Raw genomic sequence first — 14,503 nt, forward strand, 5'->3', positions numbered from 1 at the left:
AGAATGCTGTTGGCATTTGGATCAGGATTGCATTGCATTTGTAGATTGCTTTGGGTAGAATTGACATTTTCACAAAGTTGAATACTCAGACTTCTTTAATTTAAATTTCTAGAGGTCTCAGGACTCTAGAGGTCTCAGTAGCCATTAAGTACTTCATCACCATGGAAACCTGTATTCTTTAAGCAAAAGTTATTTAAGTCTTAGTGAATGCTCCATTCTCTGGAAGTAGTTTCCTCTTGCCTGAGGGAACATTTCCCCAATTTGTAAATTGTTTATTAAATCATAGAGCAATCAAATATTATGTTATTCTTTTGAATTAATACATGATTATATTTTTAACACCTTGTTTCTAATCTTGTTTTATTTTTGTGTATCTTTACAATATCTATCCCATACTTCATAGTCTATGACCTTCCTCTTGTCTCCTTTCCCAGGCATGATGATGCCTGTATCCTGTTCTTGTTCTGGGTACTGTGTGGTCTTTCTTCTCCTGAAAATAATGACATCAACTTCAGGTAAGAACATCTACTTTTTTCTTACTGAGTCACAGCTATAAGGAAAGATTCTAGAGCCCCTGGAAACTTATCTGAATGCATAAGATCTCTTTACAGCTCTTCTAATGATCCTTCAACCTGTTCTCTTGGAGGTTTTATAATAGCAGGAAGAGACAAGAAGGGAAGAAGGGAGGAAGAGATTGAGGAAGGGAGGATGAAAAACAGAAGACAGAAAATAGAGGAGAATGAAGAAGAGGTTGGAAGACAAGAGGAAATGGGCAATAATAAGTGCTATAAATTAAACCCAACAGGATGAAACATTTAAGAGTTAATGGATGGTTGCTTTAGATTGGGTGTCCTCAGAAACCTTTTCTAAGGAGGTGACATTTATCTGAGACTGTTGATATGACTCCTACTAACAACATCCAAGTCCATGATCACTTTAGCATTAGCTGTTTAATCAAATTTCTTGTAAGAAGCCAGTTTTGTCTACACTGCTAACACGAAGCCATTTACAGCTCTTCAGAGTCTATCCTGGGTACTTTTGAAAGTATTTATTTCCTTCGCCCGCCTCCCCCAACCATCCACAGTTCATTTTAGCTCCCCTTGTTTGGTTGTATTACACATATATATACACACACACATCTATATAGACACACATACATGTATATATGCATGTACATGTATGTATGTATATATGAAAATTTAAAAATAGTTTCAGAACTGAAGGAAAAATCACTTAAGCATTAAAAAAAAGATACTAAAAATTACCTTGAGAAATTCTAAGTCAGGATGTTTTTAGAGTTATATTCTTGAATAATTTTATAGACTATATGCTTGTCTTTCTGTATATACTCTTTCAGACTAATAGACAATTAGGAAAGAATATCCAACTCATGTTACAGTATCAGCACAATTTGAGGCCAAAACTAACAAAGACAACGTAATTAAATAATTTTCTATATTAATATATTTTATGACTCAAAAAAAACAAAAACAAAAAACAAAAACCTGTTGCCATCAAGTCGATTCCAACTCATAGCAACCCTATAGGATGGAGTAGAACTGCCCCACATGGCTTCCAATGAGCACCTAGTGGATTGTAATTGTCAACCTTTTGGTTAGCAGCTGAACTCTTAACCACGGTGCCACGAGGGCTCCATTTTATGACTAGAGGCACAGAAATCTAAATAGAACTGTAAATATTAAAAGATGATCATATTAAGTAAGATGATAGTATTTATTAAGCAAGTAGGATTTATGCCAGGAATATGGAGAAGTCTTAGAGCATTCAAAGATCAAATAACGCAGTTTTGGTTTAAGGATGGGAGAGAAAGTCTGTTGTGGGCTCCTGTGAAAGAATTTCTTCCTCGATGAATGATGCAATAAAGTAATAAACAGTAGTTATAAGCCGAGTTAATTTTTGGTGATAGCTTTAAAATATGTTCTATCTTATTTTTATATAAAATATTTTGTATCATAATATTACATTTTTGTTTAATGGTTTGATCTCAAATTTCATTTTGTCTACTATTACTACTGTTAATCTTGCTGATTATTTACTATGGTTAATTTGCTATTGGTCCTCATTTTTTTCCGTTGCTAATTTGGGCATTCTATTAAAGTTTTCTTTTGGGCTATTAATTTCTCTCTTATTCCCAATATAAAAGATCAAAGTCATGTTTCACTCATAGTATATGCAAGCAAGCTAACAAATAATAGCTCCCTCCTCCTGTCCGATCCAAAGTTAGGTGTTTGACTGTTACTTCCATCCCTCTACCAAGAGTATTCATATGAAAGTTCAGAATGCTTTTTTTTTCAATTGTGCTATAACTGAAAGTTTACAATTCAATTTAGTCTCTCTTAAAAAGTTTATACATACATTGTTATGTGACCCTAATTTCTCTCCCTATACTGTAACAGCACACTCCTCCTTTCCACCCTGGATTTCCCGTGTCCATTCAATCAGCTCCTGACCCTCTCTGCCTAAATGGAGCTGCCCATTTAGTCTCATGTATCTACTTGAGCTAAGAAGCACACTTCAGAACGCTCTCATATTCCCACTTACAGGTCCTTCCAAAAGAAGATTGCAATAATGTCGCTACTCATCACAGCAAAGTTACCTTAAAACTCTTAGAATTTACTCAGATGATTACTATTTTTTGGCTGCAGAGTATTATTAGATTTCTATTACAGCTTGCTGATGTGCTTTGTTCTCCCTACTCTGAGAAACATGCTATAAAATTAATAGAGAATAAATATAAGCACAGTTCTGGAAATATATTTTAAAGAGAAGAAAGTAATCTGAATAATGGCATTGATATTTTCAAAAGCTAAGATTTTAGGTTAATCAGAAGGGGGTATGATCAGAGAAGGACATTTAGAACAGCTAGGGTCAAAGGGTCAGAATCTGGCTGTGTCCTTTCGAACAATGTTCAGCAACAGTGATGTTGTTGGCTCTAGATTTATTCCTGATTTTTTTGTCTTCCTCCACAGAGAAGTTGATGGTGACCAGTCCCACCAGACACTCAATGGCTACAGTGGGAGGACAGGCAGAACTCAGCTGCCAGCAGTCCCCACCACAGAGTGCAGAGCACGTGGAAGTGCTCTCGTTCTGGGGAGACCATTCCAAGACTGTTTATCCGTACAGTGGGGGCCATGAAATGAATAGAGAAGCTTCCCCAGAGTATATGGGTAGCACAGAGGTACTGAAAGAGGCCCTTGGGGAGGGCAAAGTGACCCTCAGAATTCATAATATCAGTGTTTATGATGAGGGGCAATACCAGTGTTCATTTAAAGATAGTGGCTTCTATGATGTGGCCAACATGAACCTGAAAGTGACAGGTAAGGACGATGGTGGGATATTGTGCACCAGTGCCCCTGGGGCCCCATAGAGCTGAAATACGTGGGAAGGAAATCATCTCAACTTTTTTTTTCTCCTTTTCATATTTTCATTAAGGTATCTGAAGTATTGCCAAAAGTAAGAAGACCATATACCCACTGCAATACATACTGCTGACACAAAACATTTTTAATTTATAAAATATTAAATTAACAATTCCTCATTTACCCATGTATCTTTCTCAATCCTATTCACTTCCTCCTGTCCCAATTACAACCATTTTCTTAAATTTAGTAAGTATTTACTGTTTAAAGTTTTTTTTTTTTTTTGTGATAGTGTCTTATGCGTATTTCTGTATACAATATTGGTATTGTTCTGTGCATTATGCTCATGAGGAATTTGTACATAGACTAAGAGGCAGTCGTTTGAACAGAAAAAGGGGATACTGCGTGGCTTAAAATCAAGAAAGATGTGCATCAGGGTTATATCCTTTCACCATGTTTATTCAATCTGTATGCTGAGCAAATAATCCAAGAAGCTGGACTATATGAACAAGAATGTGGCGCCAGGATTGGAGGAAGACTCGTTAACAACCTGAGATATGCAGATGATACAAACTTGCTTGCTGAAAGTGAAGAGGGCTTGAAGCACTTACTGATGAAGATCAAAGACCACAGCCTTCAGCATGGATTACACCTCAACATAAAGAAAACAAAAATCCTCACCACTGGACCAATAAGTAACATCATGACAAACGGAGAAAAGATTGAAGTTGTCAAGGATTTCATTTTACTTGAATCCACAATCAACACTCATGGAAGCAGCAGTCAAGAAATCAAACAACATATTGCATTGGGTAAATCTGCTGCAAAAGACCTCTTACAGTGTTAAAAAAACAAAAAACAAACAAACAAAGATATCACCTTGAGGACTAAGATGCACCTGACCCAAGCCATGATATTTCTAATAGCATCATATGCCTGTGAAAGCTGGACAATGAATAAGGAAGAACTTATTCAAGAAGAATTGATGCCTTTGAATTGTGGTGTTGGTGAAGAATATCGCATATACTATGGACTGCCAGAAGAACAAACAAACGTATTTTGGAAGAAGTGTAGCCAGAATACTCCTTAGAAGCAAGGGTGGCAAGACTTGGTCTCATGTACTTTGGATATGTTATCAGGATGGACCAGTCCCTGGAAGACATCTTGCTTGGTAAAGTAGAGGGTCAGTGAAAAAGAGGAAGACCCTCAAATAGATGGATTGACACAGTGGCTGCTGCAACAATGGGCTCAAACATAAAAATAATGGTGAGGATGGTTCAGGATTGGGCAGTGTTTTGTTCCGTTATACATAGGGTCACTATGAGTCATAACTGACTCGGCAGCGCCTACCAACAACAACAACAAACTTTACATAACTGGTATTATCCTGAACATTTTCATTGTCCAACTAGCTTTATTTTCTCAGTATTTATTATGAGATCTGTCCTTGTGGATACAGGTTAGATATAAAGCATTCCTTTTAACTACTTGATTGTCCTTCTTCCTCTGGATAAACTACTACATATCATTCACTCATCTATTCATAGACGTTTAGAGCATTTCCAATATTTTGCTCTTTCTAAACTGCTACCATGTCCATCATTGCACATGTCTTCATGTTCACACAAGTCACAGTTTCTAAGTATATGATGTACAATTAGAAGTGCTGAGCAATATGTGCATTTTCAAGGTAACAGACATTAGCAAATCTGTTGTATAAAATTTTACTTGCACCAACAAAGAATGAGACTGGGGTTCCCATTTCATCAGATCTCTATCACCATTTTATACAGTCTGATTTTTACATTTGTTTAGCCATTGTCTTACTGTTGTCTTCATTTGACTTTTTCTCTTAATAGAGAGGCTCTATATGTTTATGCCACCCAGATATCCTATTCAGTGACTTGTTAGTTTACTTCCTTTGACCATTTTTCTATTGGGTTGTCTTTTTTATCCATTAGTAGGAATAATTTACATGTTAAAGATACTAACATCTCTGAAATATAGGTTGCAGATATCATCTCCTGAACTATATGTTGTAAAATAATTTGCTTAGTTTCTTTCATGTTCTAAAGAGTATAGGGTTAATTTAACAAACCTTCTCAATCTCATCCTTTTTAAAAATCTATTTTATTTTTTATTGTTGTTGAGAATACACACAATTTCTATGGTACAATTCAGTGACATCGACTACATTCTTCAAGTTGTGCAACCATTCACTCCCTCCTGTTCCAAATTTTTCCTCCCCCATTAACATAAACTCACTGCCCCAAAGTTTTCTGTCTAATCTTTCTAGTTACTTTGTCAATTCGAGCCCATATAGGTAGTTCTTAAAAGATCACAATGCTCAAGGCAGGCATTCTTTGCTAGTTAAGCTAAACGATTGCTTGGTTTTAAGAAGACTTAAGGGGATATTTTGGGTTTAACTTAAGGTTTAAGGTTTAAAGATTATCTCGGGGCAATAGTTTCAGGGATTCATGCAGCTCAATGGCTCCAAAAAGTCTAGATTCCTCTAGAATTTCAAATTATGTTCTACATTTTCCCCCTTTTGATCATGATTCTTTTATAGAGTCTTTGATCAGAACCTTCAATAATGGTAGCTGGGCACCATCCAGTTCTCTTACCCTTTTTTGACGTGTCTTTTCTTCCTCGTTTATGAAATTTATGAAATTCCTAACCATTCAATGAATGTCAAAATATTCTTTGAAATTTATAATATTCTATAGTTCACTTTTATAACTGAATCAACCTGTAATTTATTTCTATGTAAAGATTTTTATTTTTCTCCATAAAGTTGAATATATTCGTTAGATTTATTTACAAGCTGATTGAAGATTTATGGTTATTATGAAATGGTCCTATTTTAAAAGTTATTTTCTAATTTGTAATGTACAAAATATCATTGATTTTTATGTTGCTCATGGTGCAATCTGCCTTATTTTCCTGATTATTAATTGTAATAGTTTGTAAATACTCTTGGATTTCTATGTGAACAATATAACTCATAGATATTTCTAATATTATTTCTTTCTGTTCTTACCTCAATCTTAAACTTTTTGCTGTCATGGTTAACGCTTTTAAAATGTGGAATAATAATGTGATAGTGAGCATCTTTATTTATTTTGCCTTAATTTAAGTTTAAAAAATATAATTTAACCAATAAGTGTGGAGTTTTCTGCAAGTATATGACAGATACACTTTGTCAGTTTACTGAAATCCAGATACACTTTGTCAGTTTACTGAAATCCTCTTTTTTTTTTTTTGTTTTTGTTTTTTTTTTTTGCTTTTCAAGATGATTACTCCTTTTTAAGATTTTCCTCTTAATATTTTTATGGAAGCATAAATCTTCAGTGTATAATTAGGTTCATTTTTACTAACATAAATATCTTATAATTGACACTCAGATTAAGATATAGTATACTACCAGTACCCCACAAACCACCTTCTTATTCCCTCTGTCAATATAATTCAAATGTAGCCACTATTTTATCAGCATAGATTACTTTTTCTCTTTTATAACTTAATAGAAATAGAAATTAAAGAATTACTATTTTATGTCTGACTCAGGCTCAGCTTCTTTTCTGTGAAATCTATGTATATTGTTGTGTGTGATTTTAGTTTGTTTTCATTGCATACAGTGTTCTGTTTTGTCATTAACCATAACTTATTTATTGATTCTATTGATGATGGGCATTTAGGTTCTTTCTAGTTGGGGAAATTACAAAGAATGCAGTTAAAAACCATCTAACATATGTCTTTTGGTGCACATAATGCCTGCTGGATATATATTTAGGATATACAATAGATATAATATAATATAGTATAGTATAATATAATATAATAATTGATGGACAATAGGTTATGTATATATTCTGCTTTAGTAGATATTGTCAAAGAGTTTTCCAAAGTGGTTTTACCAATTTCCATTCCCACAAGCAGTGTATGAAAGTTCCAATTGTTCCACATTTTTAATAATAGATAGTATTATCATTTTGGGTTTGTTTTAATTATAGTCAATCTAAGATATGTAATAGTATCTAATACTGACTGCATTTTTAAATTTACTGATGACTAATGATGTTGAGCAATTTTCATATGCTTATTGGACATTTGGTTAGGCACTTTTGTGATATGCCTCTTCAAGTCTTTGCCTATTTTATTATTGGATTTCCTGCCTTTTCTTTACTCTTTTTTAAGGGTTCTTAGTACATTTGGATATGAATCTTTTGCAGGATACAGATGCTGCAAACGTCATCTTCCACTTTGTAGTTTGCCTTTTCACTCTCTTAATGTTGAAATAATGTTGTTGTTTAATGAAGAGTTAGTGTTTTCTTTTTATGATCAGTGCTTTTTGTGTCCTATTTAAGAAACATTTCTTATGCAATATTATGAAGACATTCTATATTATCTTTTCAAAACTTTATTGTTTTACCATTTACATTTATATGTGTGGACTACTTGAAATTGTATTTCTGTATGATTTGAGGTATATATCAAGGAGTCTTGGCAGCACAGTGGTTAAAGTGCTTGGCTGCTTACCGAAAGGTCGGTGATTGGAACTCATCAGCCTCTGCACAGGAGAAAGATGTGGCAGTCGGCTTCTGTTAAGGTCCCATCGCCTTAGAAACCCTATGGGGCAGTTTTACTCAGTTCTATAGGGTCTCTATGAGTCGGAATCGACTCGCTAGAGACGGGTTTTTCTTACTTTTTATTTTATTTTTATTCCTTCAAAGATATTCCATTGATCTAGAACAATTTACTAAAAATAGTTATCCTTTTCCCCACTCTACTACAACATTTACTTTGTCATAGAGAAAGTGACCATATATTTGAGAGCCGTTCTGGACTTCGTTGCGTTTGTCTGTTTACCCTTGCACCAAACCAGTATAGCGTTAATTGTTGTAGCTGCAAAAGAAGGCAATACCAAGTAATGTAAGTCCTCCAGCTTTATTGTTCTTCTTCAAGATTGACATGAAGGGGCGGAAAGGAGGAGTGTGCTGTCGCAGAATGGGGTGAGCAATTAGGGTCTCATAACAATGTATGTATAAATATTTTGTATGGGAGACTAACTTGAAATGTAAACTTCATTTAATTACACCAATTAAAAAAAAAAAGATTGACTTGACTATTTTCTTTGTATTTCCACATATATTTTAGAATCATATTGACAAGTTCCACAAAAATACCTGCTGAGACAGGAATTACATTTAATCTACAGATCAATTTTGGGAGAAACGACATCTTTACAATATTTATTTATTCCATCCGAAAATACATGTAGTCCTCAATATATTTAGGTCTTACTTAATTTCTTTCAGTAATGTTTTATATTTTGTGGTGTAGTGATAATTTACATTTTTAGTAGGATTAATTCTTAAGAACATAATATTTAAATATTGTTATATTTAAAAAAATTCTATTTTCTATTTTTTGTTGCTAGAATGTAAAAATACAGTTGATTTTATATACAGATCTTGCTAAATTTAATGATTAATTCTAAAATTTCATTAAATATTCTTTTGGACTTTTTACATATTTTTATGTCTACATGCCATTCTTTAGCCCCCAAAATTTCTTTTGTTCACCAGATCCTGTAAGACAAAATCCAGATACCCTCACCCAATGGTCTAGATCCTCTATCAAAGGATCACAAATTTCTTATTCACCCTCATTTCCCATGATGTTTCTTCAGACTAGTTACTTCATTCACTCCAAGAAAGGTGAGATAATTATTGCCTGCAATAACCAGAAGGTTTTCATCATGTAAAAATAACAGCAGCTATTAATAGGTTTACAGGAGCTTTTCATACTTATGGGATATCATAGGCTCAACTGTTTCAAGCCACCCAGGAAGGTGAAATACAATAATTGTAATCCGTCCATGGATTCATTTTTCTTATTCTCATTGTCAAGCACTATGAGAACTTTCACAAATATATAGAGTTTTATTCTGAAAATGTTACAGGCCCTGTTGTAAATTATTTATAGTTTTTTTTTTAATACTGGCAAATTTTAAATAAAAAAATCTAAAAAATTTACATTTACCAGTGAGTTCTAGCAAATACTTTCAATTCATAAAATAAAAAAGAAAAAGAAATGTAAGACTTTTACTTGTCATTTCATATGTATTTAAGACCATGTATAAAGTATGGAGTATGAGACAAAGGGGAATGAAAAAATCCCAATCATACCCTTTACCCTTGAAAAGTAAACTGGTATGTTTTAACTTACAATCTTTGTTTTCTTCTTCTTCTTCTTTTTTTTAAAGCAATCTTGCATTTATAAAATAGGACGTCTCTGGATTTCAGAAGTGATTAAAGTAAGCTTTTACTTCTAAGAAGTGATGAAGACACTGTGAAACATAGAGTGTGACTGTGCAGAGCTAACCAGGGTTAGTCTGTCTTGGATGTAGATTTAAGTATTACTCCATAGATTTCAGGACACAGAGATTAATGAGACCTGTTTCCTTTCCACTTCCCAAACCAGCTTCAATGCAATAACTATCTTGCCTTTTCTTTCCTATTTCCACCAGCACTTGGCCTGGAAATGCAGATCTATGTTCAGGCTTCTGGTGCTGATTGACTCAAGATGGAGTGTAACTCAGGAGGGTGGTACCCGCAGCCCCAGATGGAGTGAAGGGACAATAGGGGAGAAAGAGTTCCACATTCATCGATATCCTACTCACAGGATAAAGCCAGATTATTTCACATGAAGATGACTCTTCTCCTAAGAAATAAGTCACAGGGCAATATGATTTGCTATATTTGCAACCCACTTCCCTATGAAGGGAAACGAACAAATATCATTCTAGCAGGTGAGTGTCAACATGGCAGTTTGGTTGTCAGCATGGCAAACTAGAGAAAAACTGATGAGATAATAAATGTTAAAGATCTCTGTGTATTATCAAACACTTTCAAATGTGACTTTTTATCATTGTTATGGGTCTTGGGGGCAGAGAAGAAGAAGTGCTTTAAGAAGAAAGAATTTACAAGAAGATTAATGATACCAGGTAATTCAAACACACATTACAGCTTTAAAAGTATTTTAAATTCATTATCTTATTAGACACATTATTTGTGTGTAAGATTAACAGGTTTCTAGCTCAGTGACTTAAAGGATATCACTTATCTTCCTGAGTCACAGTTTTCTCATCTTAGAAATGAGTATAATCACACTTTATGGATTGTTGTGAACCTCAAATGAATCAGTAGAAGCAAAAAATCTTTGTTCACTGTCAAGTAATATTCTATACTAATGTCATTTAAAACTTCTTGAGAGTTTGACAAAGGAGGAATATTATGGTCATTTATAATAACATTTCTAATATATATTATAAATGTGTGCCTTTATAATATATGATGTAGACTTCACTAGAAAAGGACATCATGTTTGGTAGACAGTCAGTTTTTTAAAAAAAAAGGAAAGAGAGAAATCGTCATTGATATGGATTGACACAATAACCACAGCAATGGATTCAAACATATCAAAGATGGTGGAGGTGGCACAGGACCAGGCAATGTTTCTTTCTGTTATACATAAGGTTGCCAAGAGTTAGAGCTGACTTGATGGCAATTAACTACAACAGCATGGGTAGACAGATGTTGAGAGAAGCCTGTGAACTCAGCAGGAAGTAAAAAATGTGGGACTAAAACACAGGTTTCCTATTATTTGTTTGTTGCTCACTCCTATGAGACATGGTGGGTGTGGTCAAAGACCAACCAGGAAAAGGTTATGCCCTGTGTGTTCCAAACCACACTTACCTAACAGAAAAAACAAGATTGATGACAAGGAGCAGAGTGGTGAATGGAGCAAACATGCCTTCAGATATCACTTCAGAGAGTCTTCTTCTAGCTAGTAGACGGCATGGCTTTTTCTCCTGGAGGACTAGAAATTGGGCCAAAAAAGAAACATTGCCTTGACTGGTTAGATGCTCTAATAATAATCTGGGCAAGAGGTATAGCAGAAAAGGTGGTAAGAATTGGTCAGCTTCTATAAATACTTTAAATATACAGCTGAAGGAATACTGATTAATAGAAAGTGTGATTATGAGAGAGAGAATAGAGGATAATTCCAAGGATTGGGGCCTGAATATCAAAGGATGGAATTTTTATATACAGAGATGGAGAGGTTTGTGGAATGAGCGTATCTTGGAGATAAGATCAGCCACTGAGACTTGCAAGTGAAAATGTTGGCTGAGAGTTAGATATGAGTCCAAAGTTCTACGGAGAAGACTATGAGATCTAAATGTAGTATCTTCAGCTTAAGGAGAATATTTAATGTACTGAAACTAGACACAGTCACAAGGAATGGGAGAATAAACAGAAGGGGGAGAAAAGTCCCTAGAACTGAATTCTGGAGTCTTCCACCTTTTAGATATCACTGTGATTTTGAAAAACTCACAAACTGTCTAGGAAGGTGTAGCAAGAGACGTAGGAAGCAAACAAATAGACTAAGCAGGTAAAGAACAATACGTAGATATATTTGTTTTAATGCCACTGTTTTAACAGAGGCAAAAGATCATTGCCCTATGAACCTCTTTTTAAAATCTTTCTAAAGTTTATTGTTCCACTTGACAGTTGTTTCCTATGCAAATTGAAAGCGTTATGCTGATTTTCAGACACAGTTTAAATGGAATAGTTAACCATAGTGTAATATTTGAGAAAGAGAGCCATATTAGATGTAATTAAATAAATGACATTTAAAATAAGATTATGTGATTATTAATATGTTTTGATAGCATATTCATGGACTATATAAGCAATATTGTTGTAATTTTTTTCCCTGATGGCACAGTGGTTAAGAGCTCAGCTGCTAACCAAAAGGTCGACAATTCAAATCCACCAGTCGCTCTTTGGAAACCCTATGGGGCAGTTCTACTCTGTCCTATAGTGTCACTATGAGTTGGAATTGACTTGATGGCAATGGGTTTATGTAAGAAATAAAGCTGTCAGATTTTCAACCGATTCACAAAAGTTAAAAAGGTTGAAAATTTAACATAGCTTAATCCCAAAGTCAGCTAAAACACTGCATGGTAAACTTTATCTTTCTTGAAAAATTGACCCAAAAATGATGTTGATAACACTCAAAAATAGCAAATGTATACCAGGCAAATACATAGTCCAAAAACAAATATTTAAGATTTTTTGAAAATAATTGACTAGGACAAGAATGTAACAATAATAGATAAAATCCCCAAGGAAAATCTGAGTGGAAAAATAGCATGTGCTTAAGATTAGCCACCAAATGCATAGAGAAGATACAGAACCTGTCTGAAAAAAAGATGCATACTCTGTCCAAAAGGCCTCAGGAAGACATAAATATTTGTGATGTGAAGGTTGAAAACAAAATGTGGAAACTGAGGACAATATCTCTACCAAGCCTGGAGAAAATGGCTGAAGCCTGTTTTCACGGAGCAAAAGTTTAAGACAATAAGTCACCTAAACTCTTATAAATTATAACTAGCTTGTTTCTTTGGATTTATGTGCAACTAACACCAGACATCTTAAGCTCCTACATTCCAGACAAGCAGACACCTTGCTATTTGGGAACTTGTGTCAGCAGGCACTGATACCTTGAGACCTTCTTTTGTCATTTGTCTTCTTAATGAAAACACAATTCCGAGAAAGAAAGGGCTTCAAGGGACATTTTGATGAATATTCGGAAGACTGATCGAAACCACCTGGACTTCCCTGACTTTGTTACTCTGACTATAAAAACCCCTAGACTGTCCCAACTCATTTGCAACATTCAGTCTCATACTGAGTGTTGCCCCATTTTCAAATTGTATGATCAACTAATAAATCTCTAGCATTGTTTTGACTTTGCTTCACCTCTTAGAAATTGAACAGTGGAGTAATACTGCATTCTGAGTGGGAATATTTACCTCCATGAAGAAAAAAAAAAAATCCAGAATCAGTATCATTAGTCATTTGAAGACATTCCAGGGCTTTTTAATTTTTTCACATTGGATCATATAATTTTGAAGTTAGAATGGAAGAAAGAATATCTGTGAATGGGAAAAATAAAAGATAGTGTTGAAAAATAGAAATATTGAGGAAGAACTTGTTTTACCAGATAGAAAACTTACTACAACAAAGTGATTGTGAACAAGTGAAAAGTTAGATAATTTGTGTTAAGTCCTTACCACCTAATATTATTTACTGTCACAGAAATAGGCAATTATATTAATGGTAACTATCCGGAAGGACAAAAAGAGATCTAATTCATAAGGAAATCATATAAAACTAACTTCAATGTATGAATTTTAATTCATTAAGAAAATATGAAAAAGGTCACTGTCATGGATTGAATTGTTTCCCCAAAAATATGTGTCAACTTGGCTAGGTCACGATTCCCAGTATTGTGTGACTGTCCACCATTTTGTCATCTGATGTGATTTTCCTGTGTGTTGTAAATCCTATCTCTGTAATGTTGATGAGGTGAGATTAATGGCAGTTATGTTAATTTGGTAGGACTCAGTCTACAAGATTAGGTTGTGTTTTAAGCCAATCTCTTTTGAGATACAAAAGACAGAAGTGAGCAGAGAGACAGCAGAACTTCATACTACAAAGAAAGTAGTGCCAGGAGAACAGCACGTCCTTTGGACCCTGCGTCCCTGTGCTGAGAAGCTCTTTGTCCAGGGAAGACTGATGACAAGGCCCTTCCTCGAGAGCCAACAAATAGAAAAGCCTTCCCCTGGAGCTGACTCCCTGAATTTGGATTTCTAGCCTCCTAGGCTGTGAGAGAATAAATTTCTCTTTGTTAAACCATCCGCTTGTGGTATTTCTGTTAAAGTAGCACTAGATACTAAAAGAGTCTCACATGACGTTATAATAATTAACTATCCACCTGGAAGAAAAAAAAGTACATACATACAATTATATACAAAAATAAATTTCATATGGATTAGAAGTGAAACAAAAATATTTTTTAGGGGCGGTTCCGGCAAGATGGCGCTCTAGGCAGAAGCACCACGCCGTCTCTCCACAGCAAAGATCCGAAAAACTAAGCCAAACAGAGAATGCAACATACCTGAAACCCTAGAACATCAAATGAAGAGATAAAGAACTCAGCCGAGCACCAAATGGAGTGAGAATACTGAAACAGAACAGAGAGCGAGGAGA

At 34.6% G+C, this 14,503-nt stretch overlaps 1 protein-coding gene across 1 annotated transcript in view; it reads left to right on the plus strand.

Moving 5' to 3' along the window:
- The first annotated feature begins 439 nt into the window (after nt 1-439).
- Nucleotides 440-14,503, plus strand: part of LOC101350280 (selection and upkeep of intraepithelial T-cells protein 8-like) — a 111,466-nt gene continuing 97,402 nt past the window's right edge. Inside the window, 3 exon segments of the mRNA XM_012554221.1 lie at nt 440-515; nt 2,991-3,338; nt 9,913-10,194. Of these exon segments, the coding sequence (XP_012409675.1) occupies nt 440-515; nt 2,991-3,338; nt 9,913-10,194 (706 nt within the window).

Source organism: Trichechus manatus, unplaced genomic scaffold, assembly GCF_000243295.1.
Source record: "Trichechus manatus latirostris isolate Lorelei unplaced genomic scaffold, TriManLat1.0 scaffold00015, whole genome shotgun sequence".
In the NCBI taxonomy this organism is placed as follows: Eukaryota; Metazoa; Chordata; class Mammalia; order Sirenia; family Trichechidae; genus Trichechus; species Trichechus manatus.